This window comes from Schistocerca cancellata, chromosome 8, assembly GCF_023864275.1.
Source record: "Schistocerca cancellata isolate TAMUIC-IGC-003103 chromosome 8, iqSchCanc2.1, whole genome shotgun sequence".
Classification (NCBI taxonomy): domain Eukaryota; kingdom Metazoa; phylum Arthropoda; class Insecta; order Orthoptera; family Acrididae; genus Schistocerca; species Schistocerca cancellata.
In genome coordinates, this window is record NC_064633.1 from 42436664 (window position 1) to 42457519 (window position 20856).

The 20856-nt window shown below is 43.6% G+C and overlaps 1 protein-coding gene across 2 annotated transcripts in view; it reads left to right on the plus strand.

Moving 5' to 3' along the window:
* The window catches only part of LOC126094604 (protein white-like), a 316644-nt gene that overhangs the window by 111403 nt on the left and 184385 nt on the right, over nt 1-20856 (plus strand). For both annotated transcript variants that reach the window (XM_049909079.1, XM_049909080.1), the window contains exon 5: nt 15948-16046. In XM_049909079.1, the coding sequence (XP_049765036.1) occupies nt 15948-16046 (99 nt within the window). The remainder of the gene's footprint in view (nt 1-15947; nt 16047-20856) is intronic.

Here is a 20856-nt window from a genome sequence, read left to right on the forward strand (position 1 = left end):
TAAGAATCCTTTCAGGAGTCGCGCTTCGCTTTATCTGTAAAGCATCATCATTCATAATTATGTGAACATTTTACAAACAAAATCTGTTATCACATTTTGATACCCATAGTGTAAAAATCCTTTTTGCTTAACAATATTATGTTTTATAAACGTTTCTTTCGACATTTATTACTCCTTTTCACTTGTTCTGAAGAACTGATTATTTCTGTGTTGCTATCAGTGGTTGCAGTCGCAAAGAAAGCTTGATAGCTTTGTACAATCCGAAAAAAATTTAAAAAAAATGAAATTAATTACTCGATTTGGTTTTTTTTTTTTTTTGCTCTTCGCTTTACCTTGCAAAATTTAACACAAGTTCACTTAATACAAATTCTGCTACAGTTGTTCTAGTTTTCACTAAGTACTGTATTGTTGTGAATCCAATTGTTTTTTATATGTGTTGGTCATACTGCGAATCCAGTATTAGTAAGTTCATTTTTTTGTATCTGTGTGTGCGTGGGGCGATGAGGGGGGTGAGAAGGGGGGGAATGGTATGAAAAGACGAACAGCCAGCTCTCTTCAAACGAGTTAAAAGAGTCAGTTCATGCCGTAAGTAACGTATAGAGAACATAGCGCACGTAAGCAAAAACTTTGTACAGGATTCGAAATGGGAAACATCTTATGTGTGCAAAATGTTTAAAAAATGACCAGCGATGGTCATTAGAGATAAGGCGAGAGCTATCAGGCGAAAACCTTTTCTCACAGTAGGCTTAAGACAGACAAACCAAAGAAATAATACTTTGTAGCAGCTTCTTCTAAAGATGGGTATCCATATTATAGATTTCATATTCAAAGCCTCACGATGGTATGTTCACTATAGCCAGAAGATAACGTCGAGTAGTTACAGAGATGACACTGTTGGGACTCTATACAAATCATTCGCTTTCACTGCATACTTTATGTCGTGATTCAGCAACATGTTCATAATAATGTGTTGGCTTTAAGTAAATGCAGCCAATGTGAAGGTTACAACAGTTTCCACGCGCCCTTTTCACACGTCTGCATCACTTGCTGTTAGAAGTTTAATCTCTGAGTTTTAATCTTTCCTAACAACAGTGGACATCCATTCTAACGTGCAACTCACTAACTGTAGATTAAAATACGGTTAGAAACTAAAATGTGCAATGATGGGGGCACTCAGACATTTATTCAAGAGAGGAAAGATTATAAAATTGTAATTTTTGATGTAACTGATTCCGTGAGTCAGAGAAAGTGACGTGTCTCAAGAATAAAATTTAGCAGGTGGTATACAAAATCTGTGACAGGTATCCACTTAATTTCTTCAACCAAACATTATCTTCATTGCTAAATGGTAAATACATTTCAGTAGTTGAATGTGAAGTACCTGTATACTATTAATATCAATACGAATGCCAAGTTTTTGATTCAGAGATCTGAAACTATATCCCCTTTTTAAGTTTAAGGACAGACGTAGGGCAAAATCCATTCTTGTACTTAAACGTATATTTCTCCAAAAATATTACAACTAGAATAGTACAACTTGAGACTACTATGCACGAGATAATGCTTGATATTCTGTACAACTTTTATTTGAAAATGCGGGTGGACATACATTTATAAGGATTTGAATTTTTAATTATCATCGTTTTTATAATGTAGCTTTTCTCGTAAATTAATCAAACAATAAAACATCTGTATAAGAGGCCAAAACAGATTTTTGTTTAAGGTCATAGATGCTTTGAAATAAATGTTTGAAATTAATGGTCCAGTTTTGTGTTACCTGGCACTGCTCTATGTTTCTCAAGTTGTGATGAAGAACTTTTCTAAAAAAAAAAAAAAAAAAGATAACGGAAAAATGCTACACAAGATTATTCAATAGGTAATTCTTGAGAGCTATGGCAAATTTCAGGTTGTTAACTATTATAGTTCGTGAGAAAAGGTATATTATAGCTCAAAAAAGTCAGCTTACGGCAATTCGCATTTAAAGTTTTTATTTCAATTTTTGACAATATTGCTGTACCTCTAGTGACTAATGCTCTCCACATACATAACGTTTATTCTCTTCCTCGTCTTCCAGAAGTAGTCACTTCCCCTGCCTCCTTTGCCTAGCCAACGTTTGCATTTTTTCTTCTGCTGCCTGAGCTTTGCCCAGTCGCACTTCGCTTCATCGATGCTTCTGTGAATTTACCTGGATGGAAGCCTTGTCTCTACAGGCACTTAATCCTACGTACATTTCTACTACTGGACACTGGACAGGCATCACATTAAGCTATATTCGAAACAACTGAGGACACAATATAAGGTGATTGTAGTTCTCATTCGTATTCTGTGTTTTCCCATGTACAAATTTTTTCAACAGGTCAGGATTTGCTAGGTACCTGAAAGTTGGTTTTAGAACGTCTAAAAGAGCAAGTGACAAATCATGTGTGTTGGTGTACGGTTTTTCACTGTTCACAAAGGGTGTTTAGGAAACTGGGGAAACTCCTTGGACAGGTGACTTAAATTTCTCTCGCGCCCTTTCCCCTGCTGTGGCTAGAGGCACCTAACAGCTAGCTCCAGGTGGGCAGTTTTTTCCACCTCTTTGGGCGAAACCGTTGTCTGCACACCTGTGTGAAAAATTCTTGGGAGCAGCGTTCTGTTCTTCAAGATGTTTATAGAACGTGCTGTTAAAAAAATCACGTTGTAAACAAAGGAACAAGCAAAGATACTCTTTCTCCCAGCCTTCTAGACTCATCTGCAGTTAGTTTCAATTTTGTGAACGGAACTTTACCGCACAAAAAATTTCTAGCTGGGATGGGGCGTCGATAGCAGCCTAGAAAGATAGGGGGTGGCAGGCGCAGATGCCCAAACTAACTTTTTCAAAACATATTTCTAACCAGAATTCGATTATGAAACTTTTCGATGTTATTCTTAAAGAATTAATCTAATAAATTACGCAATTAAACAAAAATTCGAATTTTGTCACAATCTTGCCCTATATCTGCTCTTAAATACAGGATATCCAAGTTATTTTACTCACATACCAATAATGACTCGTTGACAATGAAAATTATAAATTTGAAACAGAAAGCAAACTGTTTGACACTGCAATTAGTGAAATAATTTATAGACTCTCAGTGCCGAGACGAAGTTCACTAGAGTCAAAAAGGGTTCTAGAACCCAAAGCCGAGTAATCGCACGAAATAACAAACACTTCAGATGTAGCAGTCCGGTAAGAATACAAGTCCACAGACCATGGCAGGTTATGACCGTCATTTGGGTGACGTCATAAGCTGCTATACGGTTCGCAGTCTAGCTGCACGGTCGATGCGGGTCCCTCTACGCTGGCCATCCGCAGTAGCTTGGGGGAGGCCACCATCTGACGTGTTGGCGTGTCTGTCAGCGATTGTGCTGCATCAGATATCGATGTACGAGTCAGGATATAAGAATCCGTTAGACTGGAATAAAAGAACTAAACTCCTCCCGAAAAGGCCACGAAGGCCCAACGGTACCGACCGGCCGCCGTGTCACCCTCAGCCCGTAGGCGTCGCTGGATGCGGATATGGAGGGGCATATGGTCAGCTCACCGCTCTCCCGGCCGCATGTCAGATTCCGAGACCGGAGCCGCTACTTCTCAATCAAGTAGCTCCTCAGTTTGCCTCACAAGGGCTGAGTGCACCTTGCTTGCCAACAGCGCTCGGCAGACCGGATGCTCACCCATCCAAGTACTAGCCCAGCCCGACAGCGACCTGACGGGAACTGGTGTTACCACTGCGGCAAGGTCGTTGGTGTTAGGCCGAAATGCAGCAGAAAAAAGAAAAAAAACGGAATGACGGAGAGAACCAGCAAAAAATGCCATATAAATGCGAGTAATACTTGTGAATGTTGAGAAACAAGAGATGACATCTCCGAAGCCTGATTTGCTTACAGAACGTCAAGTCTGGACATGTTAATGGATGAATTGTCTTATTTTCTGGGCTTTTCCTCCTTCTACTATTGTATCTACTATTTCTCCATTCTTTCGTTCCACATTTCTCACATCAGTTACCGGCATTAATCTCCTATTTCTTCTGTCCAAGTGGTTCCTGTGTTCTTCTGGGATTTTTCGTGGAAATCTTTGGAATCTTGAAATTTCTTTGAGAGTGACAGTCTTTGCTCAGTATCTTGTCGATCAACTCGCACTTTGTCAATGTCGCTTGCAACTTCTTTGTACTATGTATTGTTCATTTTTAATTTATCGAAATAAGTGTAAAGTCTTTTTGTTAGTATGTTCGTCCTTTACATGTCGCTGTTGTGCTGTCGCTATTGCGATGTCTTCTAACTGTGTTTGCTCTTTAACTGTTCTCAAAATTTTTCTTACTATTTTTCTTTGTGTCAGTTACAGAGTCTCCATCGCCGCCTTTTGATTTACAATCACACATTCTGTTGAAAAAAGTGTTTTTGAGCAAATTGCTGTAGAGTAGTGTCTTAGTTCAGCGTTGACGGCTGTTGATTTCTTATTATAAATTTCCTCAATGAGATAGTACGCTATTTTCCATCTTATTATCACTTACTTCAGTGGCTTCTTTCTCCAAAATGTCTTATTCACTTTCTTCTCCTAGTTACTTGAATTTATTACTTGTCTCAATTGTTCTGTGTTTAGTTTCTATTATCTTGTGGCCTACCTTAACGTTGTGATAAATTCGGTTTCCTCAAAGGAAATTTGTATGCCAGCTTTTTCAGCTTGATTTTTTTCAGCAGTTCTCCCTATATTGTGACTGTTTCCAGGAGTCCGAAAAACTACTAGGTCGTTTCCAAACGCTAGGCAGTCTGTTTGTAAGTTGTCCTTTTTGTAACTTAATGTAGCTCCCTCACTGATCTGGATTTTTCCTAATGGCGTTCTCCTATTCCCTAAAAAATTTTTGTAGAACACAATGAGCACCGGGGAGAGACCTTATCCTTAACACTTGTAAAAATTTGACCTCTAAGTTTCACTTTAGAGTTGATGTTTGTTAGCGTTTGCTTCACTGGAGCTGTTGTTTTACTGTCTGAGCCCAGTTCGTTGAGAATTCCAAACAGTGACTTTTGTCATACGCTTTTCTGGTATCTGAGAAAGCGTTTATGAAATTTTGGATTCTGTTTTCATATACATTATTACTGACTTCAAGTCGACAGTCTGCTCCGAACATTATCTACTTTTTCTGCTATTTAATTGACGTTGTTGAACCTGAGAAAATATGTTTTGAAAGCTTCATTTTTTTGCATTGTTTGGATAAAATGTAGTACAGGGCCGACATTCGACTCGATAAATGCGGAAACGCCCAAAAACCAGTCCCTATTTGGTCGACGAATTTTACTCCAAACAGCGTAGGACTGGAATAAAAAATTTCATCTCCCCAGTTTTACATACTGGACTGCAGGACGCATAACTTTACTATCGGTTGTTGTTCAGTGTTACACTCAGTAGATACAGTGTACGAGAAGATACTACTTCCTGAACATGACACGTTTTCGACATTGAAATTTCCCACTTTTTTCCCCCTCTCTTCTCAGTTGATACGTCTGGATCCGTAGACGTACATATACACTGAGGCGACGAAAGTCGTGGGATAGAGATGTGCATATGTATACAGATGACACTTGTATTGCATGTACAGGTATAACAGGACAGTGCACTGGCGATGCTGTAATTTGTACCCAGGTGGTTCGTGTGATAAAGTTTCCGACGTGCTTTGTGTGGTGTCACCGCCAGACACCACACTTGCTAGGTGGTAGCTTTAAATCGGCCGCGGTCCATTAGTACATGTTGGACCCGCGTGTCGCCACTGTCAGTAATTGCAGACCGAGCGCCACCACACGGCAGGTCTAGAGAGACGTACTAGGACTCGTCCCAGTTGGTCGACGACTTTGCTAGAGACTACACTGACGAAGCCTTTCTCTCATTTGCCGAGAGATAGTTAGAATTGCCTTCAGCTAAGTCCATGGCTACGCCCTAGCAAGGTGCCATTAACCATTCCAAGAGAGAGTCTCACTTGTATCATCCAGAATGCTGTATACAAATGATGGATTAAAGTTAAGTATTCCAGCAGCTACGTACTTTTCTTTATAGCATTCATTACGTATCCTGTTTCAGACCTAAAGCAAGCCTGCGTGTGTAAACGCGTGCCTTTCGGTTACCCGTCACTGTGGACTGGCTGTCTTGTCAGTCCACAACACTTTCCTTTATAGCATTCATTACGTATCCTGTTTCAGTCCTCACGACAGCCTGCGTGAGCTTATAGCGTGTATTTCGGTCTCCTCCAACAAACAGTGCTGGCACGTCTGCCGACACATCAGTTTGGGCCGCACGACGGGAGGTAACACACTTTGATCGCGGAATGATAATTGGAGCTAGACGCATGGGGCAGTCGCTTTTGGAAATCGCTAGGAAATTCAGTATTCCGAGATCCACGGTGTCGAGAGTGTGCCGTGAATACCACATTTCACACAGCAGCTCTCACCACGGACAATGCAGTAGCCGACGAGCTTCACTTAACGATTCAGAGCAGCGGCGTTTGCGTAGAAATGTCGATGCTAACAGACCGGCAACACTGCGTGAAATAACCGCAGATATCAATGTTGGACGAACGACGAGCGTATCCATTTGGCGTTAATGAGCTGTGGCAGCAGTCAACTGGCGTGAGTGCCTTTGCTAACAGCGTGACATCACCTCCAACGCCTCTAATGATCTCGTGACGATACCGCTTGGACCTTAAACGGCTGAGAAAAAAATGTGGTCTGGTCAGATGAGTCCCGATTTCAGTTGGTAAGAGATGGTGGTAGGGTTCAAGTGTGGCGCAGACCTCACAAAGCTATGGACCCAAGTTTTCAACAAAGCACTATGCAAGCTTTTGGTGACTCCTGAAGGGGCTCCGGAACGCCCTATACTTGCAATGTTAAAATAACGCTTATAAATTACATCTTTCCTCACAAAGTATTTGAGGTAGGAAGTTGAACTTTTTACAGATTATTTATTGGAATATGGGCTACAACTTAACACAGGGATTTTACAAAATTTTAGTTCAGTTATTCAAGATGATTTTTTTTCAATTGTAATGAAAATTCACAACATTTTTTTGAAATTTTTTATTTATATATTCAAAAATATACAGTTTTTTGGAAAAAGGCTGTGTTAAATTATGCAGAAGGTGCTGTGTAACATTTACTGAAAGTTTGAAACAAATATGTTTGGAAGATCCTTAGAAAACATGTAATTAGTATGAGAAAATAAAAGTTTTGGGAATCGAGCGACAAAGATTGGATTAACTTTTTAGTGCATTCCAGGTCCATAGGTTGGATTATCTTCATCCTCTGCAAACTCCTCCTCCAGCTTCCTCTTGTTCCTCCTCCCGTTTACTCTTGCTTGTACACTCCTGGAAATTGAAATAAGAACACCGTGAATTCATTGTCCCAGGAAGGGGAAACTTTATTGACACATTCCTGGGGTCAGATACATCACATGATCACACTGACAGAACCACAGGCACATAGACACAGGCAACAGAGCATGCACAATGTCGGCACTAGTACAGTGTATATCCACCTTTCGCAGCAATGCAGGCTGCTATTCTCCCATGGAGACGATCGTAGAGATGCTGGATGTAGTCCTGTGGAACAGCTTGCCATGTCATTTCCACCTGGCGCCTCAGTTGGACCAGCGTTCGTGCTGGACGTGCAGACCGCGTGAGACGACGCTTCATCCAGTCCCAAACATGCTCAATGGGGGACAGATCCGGAGATCTTGCTGGCCAGGGTAGCTGACTTACACCTTCTAGAGCACGTTGGGTGGCACGGGATACATGCGGACGTGCATTGTCCTGTTGGAACAGCAAGTTCCCTTGCCGGTCTAGGAATGGTAGAACGATGCGTTCGATGACGGTTTGGATGTACCGTGCACTATTCAGTGTCCCCTCGACGATCACCAGTGGTGTACGGCCAGTGTAGGAGATCGCTCCCCACACCATGATGCCGGGTGTTGGCCCTGTGTGCCTCGGTCGTATGCAGTCCTGATTGTGGCGCTCACCTGCACGGCGCCAAACACGCATACGACCATCATTGGCACCAAGGCAGAAGCGACTCTCATCGCTGAAGACGACACGTCTCCATTCGTCCCTCCATTCACGCCTGTCGCGACACCACTGGAGGCGGGCTGCACGATGTTGGGGCGTGAGCGGAAGACGGCCTAACGGTGTGCGGGACCGTAGCCCAGCTTCATGGAGACGGTTGCGAATGGTCCTCGCCGATACCCCAGGAGCAACAGTGTCCCTAATTTGCTGGGAAGTGGCGGTGCGGTCCCCTACGGCACTGCGTAGGATCCTACGGTCTTGGCGTGCATCCGTGCGTCGCTGCGGTCCGGTCCCAGGTCGACGGGCACGTGCACCTTCCGCCGACCACTGGCGACAACATCGATGTACTGTGGAGACCTCACGGCCCACGTGTTGAGCAATTCGGCGGTACGTCCACCCGGCCTCCCGCATGCCCACTATACGCCCTCGCTCAAAGTCCGTCAACTGCACATACGGTTCACGTCCACGCTGTCGCGGCATGCTACCAGTGTTAAAGACTGCGATGGAGCTCCGTATGCCACGGCAAACTGGCTGACACTGACGGCGGCGGTGCACAAATGGTGCGCAGCTAGCGCCATTCGACGGCCAACACCGCGGTTCCTGGTGTGTCCGCTGTGCCGTGCGTGTGATCATTGCTTGTACAGCCCTCTCGCAGTGTGTGGAGCAAGTATGGTGGGTCTGACACACCGGTGTCAATGTGTTCTTTTTCCCATTTCCAGGAGTGTATTTCTAGACCCTTTACAGCCCTGTCTGCAGCCCGAAGGCGTTCCTTGTCTAGAGCAAGCATCGCTCGTACCATGTTAGAATGTTATTATTTACAGTAATAACACATACTTTTGGCTTTCCAACATTTCTCCTTTTCTTAAAAGCCTTCAGAGGATTTCTAATAACTTTACTTTTACTCATTATTATACTTCAACAAAACAGAGACTCAAGGAACAGAATTAATTACGAATATTTTCGAGATAACGACAGAGTAAATAAACATGAAACAATCGACAATCACACCAGCGATATATATTGAACCATCACAGGTTACCCACAACACATACTTTATCTCACATCACTAAAATGTACCTGATGAACACGGACGTTAATAATAACACCATTTGACAGCAGTTTAACAGCGCCACAGTGGGTCACGCCCATGTAGAACACATTTCAAAAAAAAATTTAATAATAGTTGTAGTCTTCGGAATTGAATAAATTATATATCTATTAAAAGGTAATAGTCTGCAGATTCAGAAAACGCAAAAAAGTAAAAATTGAACTTTTCATGATTTTGAGCCTTTCCGGAGCCCCTTAAGGGAATATTGGAATGGAAGTCAGAATGGTATTACTGCAGACATTTTTATGTGGCAAGGTACAGCAGTCGGTATCCGCAATCCAGGACGGTGGAGCGGTTACTTCGTGTACCTCGATAAGGGCCCAACGAGCAACCGACAGATAAAATATTGACGACCCTATACTGGCACTGTTCTGTAATGGGTCACATCCACCTTGACTGCAGAAGTGGCTTATTAGCATATTAGACAATGATTGCCTGAATTGCATGAGAATTTCATGGTGGATCACAGGACTTTGGAATCCTTCCCCACCTCCATGCTGATGCCAATATATGCAAAAAGTCTCGCCAACTGTAACAACCCTTCAGCAATGCTGCTGCTACTACAGTGCACTAGTAGTTGCAACAAAGGTAGAATAAGAGAAACTAATTCATATGCAATGAAAATTTAATATTTTCTTTGTATAATACGCACCTTTGTCTTCGACATGTAAACCATTTCTGATGTCTCTAGTGGAACTTCATTATTCCATAACAATAGAACGCAACTAAGATTTCCCTTGTAGAGCTCGCAAACCATGAAAAACGTTTGTTCAGTGTCTCTTCAGTTACATATTTTACAGATAGAAACTGAAGTAATGGATAAAAATGTGTGCCTATGTCTGCACTTGAACCCGGGTCTCCTGCTCAACAGACACGTGTGTTAGCTGCCTAATAAGCAGCAGACCCGGGTTCAAGTGCCGGCCTTGGCACACATTTTAATCCATTACTTCAGTTTCTATCTTTATCGAAGATATAGTGAGACTCAGTATGTCTCCAGTAATCTGTAATTCCATCAGATCAAGAATTTCGGTACATTGCGCTCGAGATGTACCATAAATAAGATTTTATATGGGATGTCCCAGGCCATCGTCAGGACCAATTAGATTCTCACATCTGTTCTCGTCTCCTTGAGCGAGACGCGATCATAGAAATGTATGTTGCTGTTACGAGAGCGTTAGGGTTAAATCCGGAAAACTTGGATCAAAGAAAACGAAAAACCAGAACCAACTCACACTGGCTACATTGTTTTCAAGAGCATTAAGTCGTTGTCTAAAGCAATTTTCTGTGCCAAATTTTCCGTCCTCTCCTGTACGAGACATTCTCAGAGGCTATGAAGGCGTAGTTAAATCAACTGTAAAGACATAATTAAAGTATCTGTTTATAAAATGTAAGTACATATCCTGAACGAAGGGCTGCTAATTAGGCACTGAAATATGCTTTAGACCGTGACTTAAGGCCCATAAAGCCAATGTGATATAGGATAAAAATAACGTTCGTAGAAGCCAGTCTTGTGTGATCAAAACAGACAATGAGAACGCTTATTCCTGTGGGGTTCATTGGTAAGTTCCTTACTGAGATAAGAAACTGATTGTAGCTGATAATGTCCGCACAGGGACCGAAACACAGTCCGTGATAAAGTAAAGCATTTTCGGCACATTTCATCATTAGCATAGAAAATTACTACTTAAAATAAATTATCTTAAACTAGATTAACATAGCACACAGCATGTATTGTGTAATTTTCACCGCTGGAGGGGCTGTTGTCGTATCTGGAAGGAGGTCGGCGGGCAGGGGTTCGCCAAAAACTGCTGTTCAGTGATATCTACCGCTAATGTGGAGCTATGTCTCATTTTGTTATGACTGACACCAAAGCTTGTGTGGGACGTGGGTAGTTTTACATCTTATCATAAAAATCCTATCATAGAGGCTTTTATTTGAGAGTTTTTCACTTACGATTTTGGCCTCCCAGAGCTTCGATTGCATCATTGGTACCCTGGTGGAGCTGTTGTGAGACATTATTCTGTTGCATTGTTTATCTTTGCACTGTTTTTTGACGTAATTCACTACACAAATATTTTCTACATGCATATAAACACTATACTCATAATAGAGCATGCAGGCCATCCAGAGTGTGAATGAGTTCAACTATCGCATTCTACTTCGATATTGGCGATAGTGACGGTCTAGGTATCGTTTGTTTCACATTGGTAAATCTTCAGTCTATTGTATTAGAACTAGCTTAAGACTAAGGAGAATCTGAGTTGTTGAATTCGGTGATTTCATTAAGAACGTTATCTATATTCTTTGTATTATGAATGAACATTTCCATTTCTTCCATGATACACATTATTTTACTTTTTCCGGTTTTGTGCAAAGTTTCGTTAGTGTCTTCGATTTTCAAAGACTGGCCTGTGTCTCTAATGTGTGTACCTACTGGTGATTTGTTACATTTATCCCGTATGAGCAGTCTAAATATTCTTTAAATCGAATTCTGAAATTTTTGCCTGTTTGCGGGCATGTGTTGCGGTAGCGGAAGTACGTAAGTGAAGCAGAGAAGGACGGCGTACATGCAAATCGGCGAAACCGATCGAATGTTCACGTGCTACTGTCTTGAGCATTTACGGAGGGACAGTGAAACTATCAGTAGGCAGTAAATGATTGGATGTCCACGACTCTTCACAGAAGATGGAGTGCTGAGGCTTGTCTGCTCTATAAAGTAAGGTAGATGGTGATCTGTGCCACCTCTGCCGAAAGACAACAATGCTGGTGCACGCAAAAATTTTTTCCTATATTGTTGAACATGAAGCTCCACAGCAGACCACCCCTACGTGTTCACGTGTTGACCTAGCCGGCCGCTGTGGCCGTGCGGTTCTAGGCGCTACAGTCTGGAACCGCGGGACTGCTACGGTCGCAGGTTCGAATCCTGCCTCGGGCATGGATGTGAGTGATGTCCTTAGCTTAGTTAGGTTTAAGTAGTTCTAAGTTCTAGGGGACTGATGACCTAAGATGTTAAGTCCCATAGTGCTCAGAGTCATTTGAACCATTTTTTTCACGTGTTGACCCAACGACATCGTCAATAAATACACTCCTGGAAATGGAAAAAAGAACACATTGACACCGGTGTGTCAGACCCACCAAACTTGCTCCGGACACTGCGAGAGGGCTGTACAAGCAATGATCACACGCACGGCACAGCGGACACACCAGGAACCGCGGTGTTGGCCGTCGAATGGCGCTAGCTGCGCAGCATTTGTGCACCGCCGCCGTCAGTGTCAGCCAGTTTGCCGTGGCATACGGAGCTCCATCGCAGTCTTTAACACTGGTAGCATGCCGCGACAGCGTGGACGTGAACCGTATGTGCAGTTGACGGACTTTGAGCGAGGGCGTATAGAGGGCATGCGGGAGGCCGGGTGGACGTACCGCCGAATTGCTCAACACGTGGGGCGTGAGGTCTCCACAGTACATCGATGTTGTCGCCAGTGGTCGGCGGAAGGTGCACGTGCCCGTCGACCTGGGACCGGACCGCAGCGACGCACGGATGCACGCCAAGACCGTAGGATCCTACGCAGTGCCGTAGGGGACCGCACCGCCACTTCCCAGCAAATTAGGGACACTGTTGCTCCTGGGGTATCGGCGAGGACCATTCGCAACCGTCTCCATGAAGCTGGGCTACGGTCCCGCACACCGTTAGGCCGTCTTCCGCTCACGCCCCAACATCGTGCAGCCCGCCTCCAGTGGTGTCGCGACAGGCGTGAATGGAGGGACGAATGGAGACGTGTCGTCTTCAGCGATGAGAGTCGCTTCTGCCTTGGTGCCAGTGATGGTCGTATGCGTGTTTGGCGCCGTGCAGGTGAGCGCCACAATCAGGACTGCATACGACCGAGGCACACAGGGCCAACACCCGGCATCATGGTGTGGGGAGCGATCTCCTACACTGGCCGTACACCACTGGTGATCGTCGAGGGGACACTGAATAGTGCACGGTACATCCAAACCGTCATCGAACCCATCGTTCTACCATTCCTAGACCGGCAAGGGAACTTGCTGTTTCAACAGGACAATACACGTCCGCATGTATCCCGTGCCACCCAACGTGCTCTAGAAGGTGTAAGTCAACTACCCTGGCCAGCAAGATCTCCGGATCTGTTCCCCATTGAGCATGTTTGGGACTGGATGAAGCGTCGTCTCACGCGGTCTGCACGTCCAGCACGAACGCTGGTCCAACTGAGGCGCCAGGTGGAAATGGCATGGCAAGCCGTTCCACAGGACTACATCCAGCATCTCTACGATCGTCTCCATGGGAGAATAGCAGCCTGCATTGCTGCGAAAGGTGGATATACACTGTACAAGTGCCGACATTGTGCATGCTCTGTTGCCTGTGTCTATGTGCCTGTGGTTCTGTCAGTGTGATCATGTGATGTATCTGACCCCAGGAATGTGTCAATAAAGTTTCCCCTTCCTGGGACAATGAATTCATGGTGTTCTTATTTCAATTTCCAGGAGTGTAGTTCAAATGGCCCTGAGCACTATGGGACTTAACATCTGAGGTCATGTCCCCTAGAACTTAGAACTACTTAAGCCTAACTAAACTAAGGACATCACACACATCCATGCCCGAGGCAGGATTCGAACCTACGACCGTAGCGGTCGCGCGGTTCCAGACTGAAGCGCCGAGAAACCGCTCGGCCACAGCAACGTCAATTACGATTGCAGTAGGCACGGGACAATCGGCATAGGACCGTAGATCAATGGAAACATGTCGGCACTTCGGGAGAATCACATGTTTGCTACACTAGGTCGATGGTCGTCTCCACAAACGCTGTCATAGAGGTGAACGACGGCTCGATACGTGCTGCGCGCCGCGGACTCAGGCTGGTGGGAGCAATATTACACTACGGGAGACATTCTCCTGCACGTCCATGAGACCTGTGGCTGTAATCGACAGCTGCGACCCGCCTGCATCCCTTCGTGCTTGATGTCTTCCCCGATGGCGATGTCATCTTTCAGTATGATTGTCCGTTTTTCTGAGCCAGAACCGTGCTACAGTAACGCTAGGAGCGTTATAGTGAATTCACTTTGATGTCTCGGAAACCGAATTCGCCGGATGTGTGTCTTATGGAATCCGTCTGAGTCGCTATCGGGCGCCAGCAACGCGTACGCAAACCAGCGGCCCGCTACTTACGCGAATTACGTGACCTGTGCGTAGACACGTAATGCCACGTACCTCCACAAACCTACCAACAAACTGTAGCATACCTGATACGCAGAATCAGTTATATACCTCATTCCAAAGATGGTCAGACAAGCTGTTAAGCAGCCGGTCATATTGTTTTGACTAATCAGTGTAGATCAGTGCTATACACAGTCCACAAATTTCCACTTGAACATACAAAACTCCAACAAGGAATAGAAACCGTAAAATATACCGGATATGATCCTTCACTTATTAATACAATGCCACAATAGATAAAAACAAACTGAACATAAAATTCCACTGATAACTAACGGCAGCCCAATATCTAAATACGTAAGCGCGCCATAGCTAGGTATAATGTCTGACAAATTAGCAAGGCTATTCAAAAACGTAAATGTAAAAATAAGTTCCAGCACCAACGACCACCCAAGTAGAAAGCTTATTCACTATAAACATATCTCGAGGCATCTGGCATTTACAAAATTACCTGTCAACCCATGCAACTAATATTATATATGCCAGACAGGCAGAAATTTCAGAATTCGATTTAAATAACATTTAGACTGCTACAGACTGGATAAATGTATCAAATCACCACTAGCAACACATATTAGAGACACTGGACACTCTTTGAAAATCGAAGATAGTCACGAAATTTTGCACAAAATCGGAAAAAGCAAAAGAATGTATATGATGGAAGAAATGGAATTTTTAGTCGTAATACAAAGAAAGTACATAACGTGCCAAATGAAATAACCAAATTCAACTTAAATTCTTCAGTAGCCTTAAGCTAGGTCTAAAAAATTGATTTAAGATATGCCAATGTGAAACAAACGACCACCAGACCGTCACTATAGCGAATTTCGATGAAAAATGCAATAGTCGGTACTCATTCACATGCTGGAAGGACGCCATACAGTATTAAGCGTATATTGTTTCCATGTATGCACAAAACATTTATGCAGTTGATTACGTCGAAAAGCAGATAAATAGTGCAACACCATAACGTCCTACAACAGCTCCACCAGTGTACAAATAATGCAATCGAAGCTTTGGGACGCCAAAACCGTAAGTGAACAGCTCTCAGATAAAAAAGTATGTCACAAGATTTTCGCACCACAACAACTGTTGCAAAACTACATGCATACCACACATGCTGTGGTTTCAATCATAACAAAACGAGGCACAGCTCCACACCAGCAGCACACTTCACTGGACAGCAATTTCTGGTCAACTTTTGCCCCCGTCACCCCCCTCTCTCTCTCCCTTTCTCCAAATATCCCAATAGTCCATACAGCAGCGAACAGTAAACAAAATGTTCTAAGTTAATCTAGTTTAAGACCATTTATTTTAAGTAACAATTATTTGCATGCATAAATGCCTGAAGATGGCAGAAAATGCTCGAAACGCGTTGTGTTATCTTAAATTAAACGTGAAACAAATAAAGTGACTAGTAGCAGAAAATACAAATAAGCGATTATTCCACACAGTCACGGCACTCAAACGTAGCCAGTATGCCCACAAGTAATCACGTACTTGTTAATACCTGCACATCACTCATTGTTATCCTGTCTCTTCTGCGCAGTTTTCGTTGACCGACTGCCAGCACGTGATGATCGGTATCCCTGGACGCATCAGGGGCATCAGCGGTGGCGAGATGAAGCGGCTTGCCTTTGCAGCTGAGGTGAGCAGCGAATGCTGAAGATTTTGCAAGTAAACTCGCAGTTAAATATGACTTCTCACTTCTCACTGATTGTAATTCGACCTTGTGTAAAATAAGGCAGTAGTCGCGTGGCACGTTTTGATAATGGAGAAATATTACCTCTATTTAGTTTTTCAGCTTACTTTGTTCTGTATTTTCTTGCGTGCCTGTACGCTACAAATCGCTATCAAGTTATAAGATGGGGAGTATATGTATATATAAGTTTCCGCCACCAAATAAGCGAATGGAACCCAGAATTTGAGTGTATAGGTGAGGTAAGGTACCTATGGTCAATGTTAAGTATCATTTTTATGACTATGCATCAAAAGTAAGTGAAATAATAAATTGGGAAGCTGAATTTGGTTCTGGAATTATTTTCAGTAAAGCGAAGGGACGACTTTTAGTAATATTTATACGAATCCTTTTTTTGCTTCACGTAATGACATGAAACTTAGTTCGTGGGCGCCATACTATGACTAAACACAGTTTTAAATTCATGATTCTGCATGAGATATTTACTTTGTGATAGCTTGAGAATGATACGTTCGCCAGCAAGCAGAATTTACAAGAAAAGAGAAGATAATCACTCGCTAAACGATGTTTCCAAAGAGTCATTCTCGTTCACACGTGTTGTCTTCCCGTGCCAAATGTTTCCTTAAGGCTGAACAGAGCAGAACAACCATGTCAAAACTTTGAGCATACCTCTTATAACGCTGAGCAAAGGTGCCATTTTTTTAACGGATTCTTCACACAGCAGCCGGGGTGGAGAGAGACAGACACCTCATTCCCTCTGCTGGAAGGTCGGTCTTTGGCAAGATAAGTTGGAATCGATAGTCAAAGGTCTAGTTACTCACAAGAGCCAGCAGTGATCCACACAGATGTTTTACTTCAGCTGCCAGTGAGCATTTAGAAATTTGTATCTGGTATACGCGTGGAGGTACGTGTCTCTTCGACGTCTCACGAACTACACACTTGTTTTCGCAGCTTACTGTACCTTCCGCTGTATTCACGAACTTCTTTAATTTTTGCAAGATTTTAGCACCTACACTCTCTACGATCGTCTCCATGGGAGAATAGCAGCCTGCATTTCTGCGAAAGGTGGGATATACACTGTACTAGTGCCGACATTGTGCATGCTCTGTTGCCTGTGTCTATGTGCCTGTGGTTCTGTCAGTGTGATCATGTGATGTATCTGACCCCAGGAATGTGTCAATGAAGTTTCCCCTTCCTGGGACAATGAATTCACGGTGTTCTTATTTCAATTTCCAGGAGTGTATTTGATAAAGTTGAGATTTTTCAATAATTCTGCTAACTCTATAGAGAGCTAAGCGACACTGCGATTAGCCGTTACTCTTGTTTGCATTCGCTCACTGCACTCTAATAATCTAATGTGCTCTGGACTCCACACGTCTAAGCTAAATTCCAAATATGGATGGAGTGGGACGGAGGGACGAAAGTACATGCCTCACACCACATGGTGGCTAGTGCAGCACAAACCATAGACACAGCCTGTTACATCCAGGAACTGTATGACATAGCTCTTAGTGAATCTAGATTGAGACTTGGATGCCGGCCGTTTGTTCAAAGGGCGATTCTCCACCATGCCTGCTTGATAAAGGCTTCGAACTATGGAGGAGTGGTTTTCTTGTAGGAAATTTTCTCTGAGTTCTTACTGCTTCGTATTAGAATAAAATAACGAACTTTCAACGGTAATCTCAATTGTCTCCGTGATGCCATTAGAGATTACGGCGATGCATGCGTTGTTAGTGGCTCCCGATTGGACGTAAATAAGCTGTCGATTTCTTTGTAGTCTTTCGACGTCGACACCCTGCATCCGTATACAACTTAGTTTATGACTGCTGTCCCAACTGAAGTTATTGCTGCATACCGAGATATTTACAGCCTCTTTGATGACAGATCAAGCAGGTTCATGTGCAGTACAGTAAGCACCCAAGACGAGAACGAGTCACCCCTGGGCGACGTCAAGCTAATACTGCGAAATACCGCCCCTAGCGTTGATAACGGTCTGAGTTCGGCAAGAGAACTCACGAGTTTCTTTTTCCGCTGTGCCATACTCGGCTGAAGCTATGGATTGATGAGCAGATCCCTTGGAGTTACCAACATGCGGGGCACTCGCTTCCAATCTCCGTCGGTCAGAATCCGTTTATGACCACTGTTGTTGTGCTGTGTTGTATGGCTGCGAGTGGATGCATCATTCCTTGTAGACACGTTGGGCGGTCCCCGGTAATACGTCAACAAAGTTGTCAACTTGATTCAACGAAAAGTTCGAATACGGTAGGTCCGTTCTGCAGTTCTGTCGTATGCTACTGTGCTGAATCCGTAAAATCGACTGGCACATTCAGTCCACTTCGCTACCGTGACTTCCGCCAGCAGCGGAAGACCACAACCACGTTGTAGCGGTTCCACGGCGTCTAGAGCGTGGGATTGCTATCTTTTTGAGACCATTACCCCTGAACGACTTCATGTGTCATACAGTACCCTGAACAAAGTTTGGGACCTGCTTAAATATTAGACTGTAAGAAGCTAGCACATTTATTTTAAAAGTAATAAATCGTTTACAGGATTTAGTTAACATTCAAACAACTCACGAGTATTCTACGTTTTTTGCCAAACCAAGAAATAATCAGTCAATGAAGGATCTTGTTTTGCTTATTTATAACAATCCCCTTTTTATACAAAATATTACGATAGCAACAAATTTCGATGGGTTGTAGAGGGTGTCGTGAGAAACAAATTGAGGATAGGAACCCATGTCCACAAATGTATTCCAACGACATAGCTGTGTTAACATCTTCACCTTTTGTAGTCCTGTCTTCCACAGTTGCGTGTAATATTGTTTATTTTTACTGTTTGGACAGTCTGACTACTACTGAATGAAACACAATTTTCGTGCCATACGCGTTTCGCTTTTATTTTCTGCAAGGCATAGTGCCTTGAAATATGTACATATTTTTACTATTTAGTTTACATATTGAGGCAATGTACCTATAGGTTATAAACAGTTCTGGTGGTTGGTTTTTGCTATGATGTAGTAATATTTTACATTATACTTACAGGTTGTGTGGACGATTTTCTACGTACACTATGTGTATCAGGACGCCTGACCGAAAATGACTTAAAAGTTATTGGCCCCATCCATCAGCAATGCTTGAATTCGACATGGTGTTGGCTCACCCTTAGCCTTGATCACAGCTTCCACTATCGCAGGCATACGTTCAATCAGGTGCTGGAGGGTTTCTTAGGGAATGACAGCCTATTCTTCATGGTATGCTGCACAGAGGGGAGGTATCAATGTCTGTAGGTGAGGCCTGGCACGAAGTCGGCGTTCCAAAACATCCCAAAGGTGTTCTATAGGATTCATGTCAGGACTCTGTGCAGGCCAGTCCATTACAGGGATGTTATTGTCGTGTAACCACTCCACCACAGGCCATGCATTATGCCGTGTTGAAAGATGTAATAGCCATCGCCGAATTGCTCTTCAACTGTGGGAAGTAAGAAGGTGCTTAAAAGAGCAGTTTAGGCCTGTGCTGTGATAGTGCCATGCGAAACAACAAAGCGTGCAACCCCCCTCCATGATAAACACAACCACACCATAACACCACCGCCTCCGAATTTTAGTATTGGGCCGGCCGTGGTGGCCAAGCGGTTAAAGGCGCTACAGTCTGGAACCGCGCGACCGCTACGGTCGCAGGTTCGAATCCTGCCTCGGGCATGGATGTGTGTGATGTCCTTAGGTTAGTTAGGTTTAATTAGTTCTAAGTTATAGGCGACTGATGACCTTAGAAGTTAAGTCGCATAGTGGTCAGAGCCATTTTTTTAGTATTGGCACTACACACACTGGCAGATGACGTTCACCGGGCATTCACCATAACCACACCTTGATGTAGGATCTCCACATTGTCTACCGTGATTCTTCTCTCCACACAACGTTTTACCACTGTTCAGTCGTCCAATGTTTACGCTCCCTACACCAAGCGAGGCGTCGTTTGGCATTTACCGGCGTGATGCGTGGTTTATGAGCAGCTGCTCGGCCATTAAATCCACGTTTTCTCACCTCCTGCCTAACTTTCGTAGTGCTTGCAATGATCCTGATGCAGTTTGGAATTCCTGTATGATGGTCTGGATAGATGTCTGCCTATTACACATCACGACCCTGTTCAAATGTCGGTGGTCTCTGTCAGTGAACAGATGAGGTCGCCTGTACGCTTTTGTGTTGTACGTGTCCCTTAACCTTTCCAATTCACTATCACATCGGAAAAATTGGACATAGGGATGTTTAGGAATGTGGAAATCTCGCGTGCAGACGTATGACACAAGTGACATCCAGTCATCTGACCATGCTCGAAGTCCATGAGTTCTGCGGAGCGCTCTATTCTGTTCTCTGACGATGTCTAATGACTACTGAGGTCGCTGATATGGAGTACCTGGCAGTATGTGTCAGCACAATGCGCCTAATATGAAAAACGTGTGATTTTGATGGTGTCCGGATACTTTTGATCAGATAGTGATTACGTTTCTTTTCCATTTTTGGTTCTGTTCCCCTTGTTATAATTGCCATTTGGGGTTTTCTTCCACATTTCACAGCTCTAGGAACTGAACACTTGTTTGGATGCAATATTTTCGTTTGTGTTGCCTACTGTCGAATGTTGTTTCCAAAGATCGAATGTAATTTTTGAAGTATCTGTGATCTGTTTGTGTGTGAGTGTGTGTGTGTCCAGAAGGCGAAGGAAGGGGGAGATTTATTTTCTTTTTGGCTGCTTGTGTGAGAAGG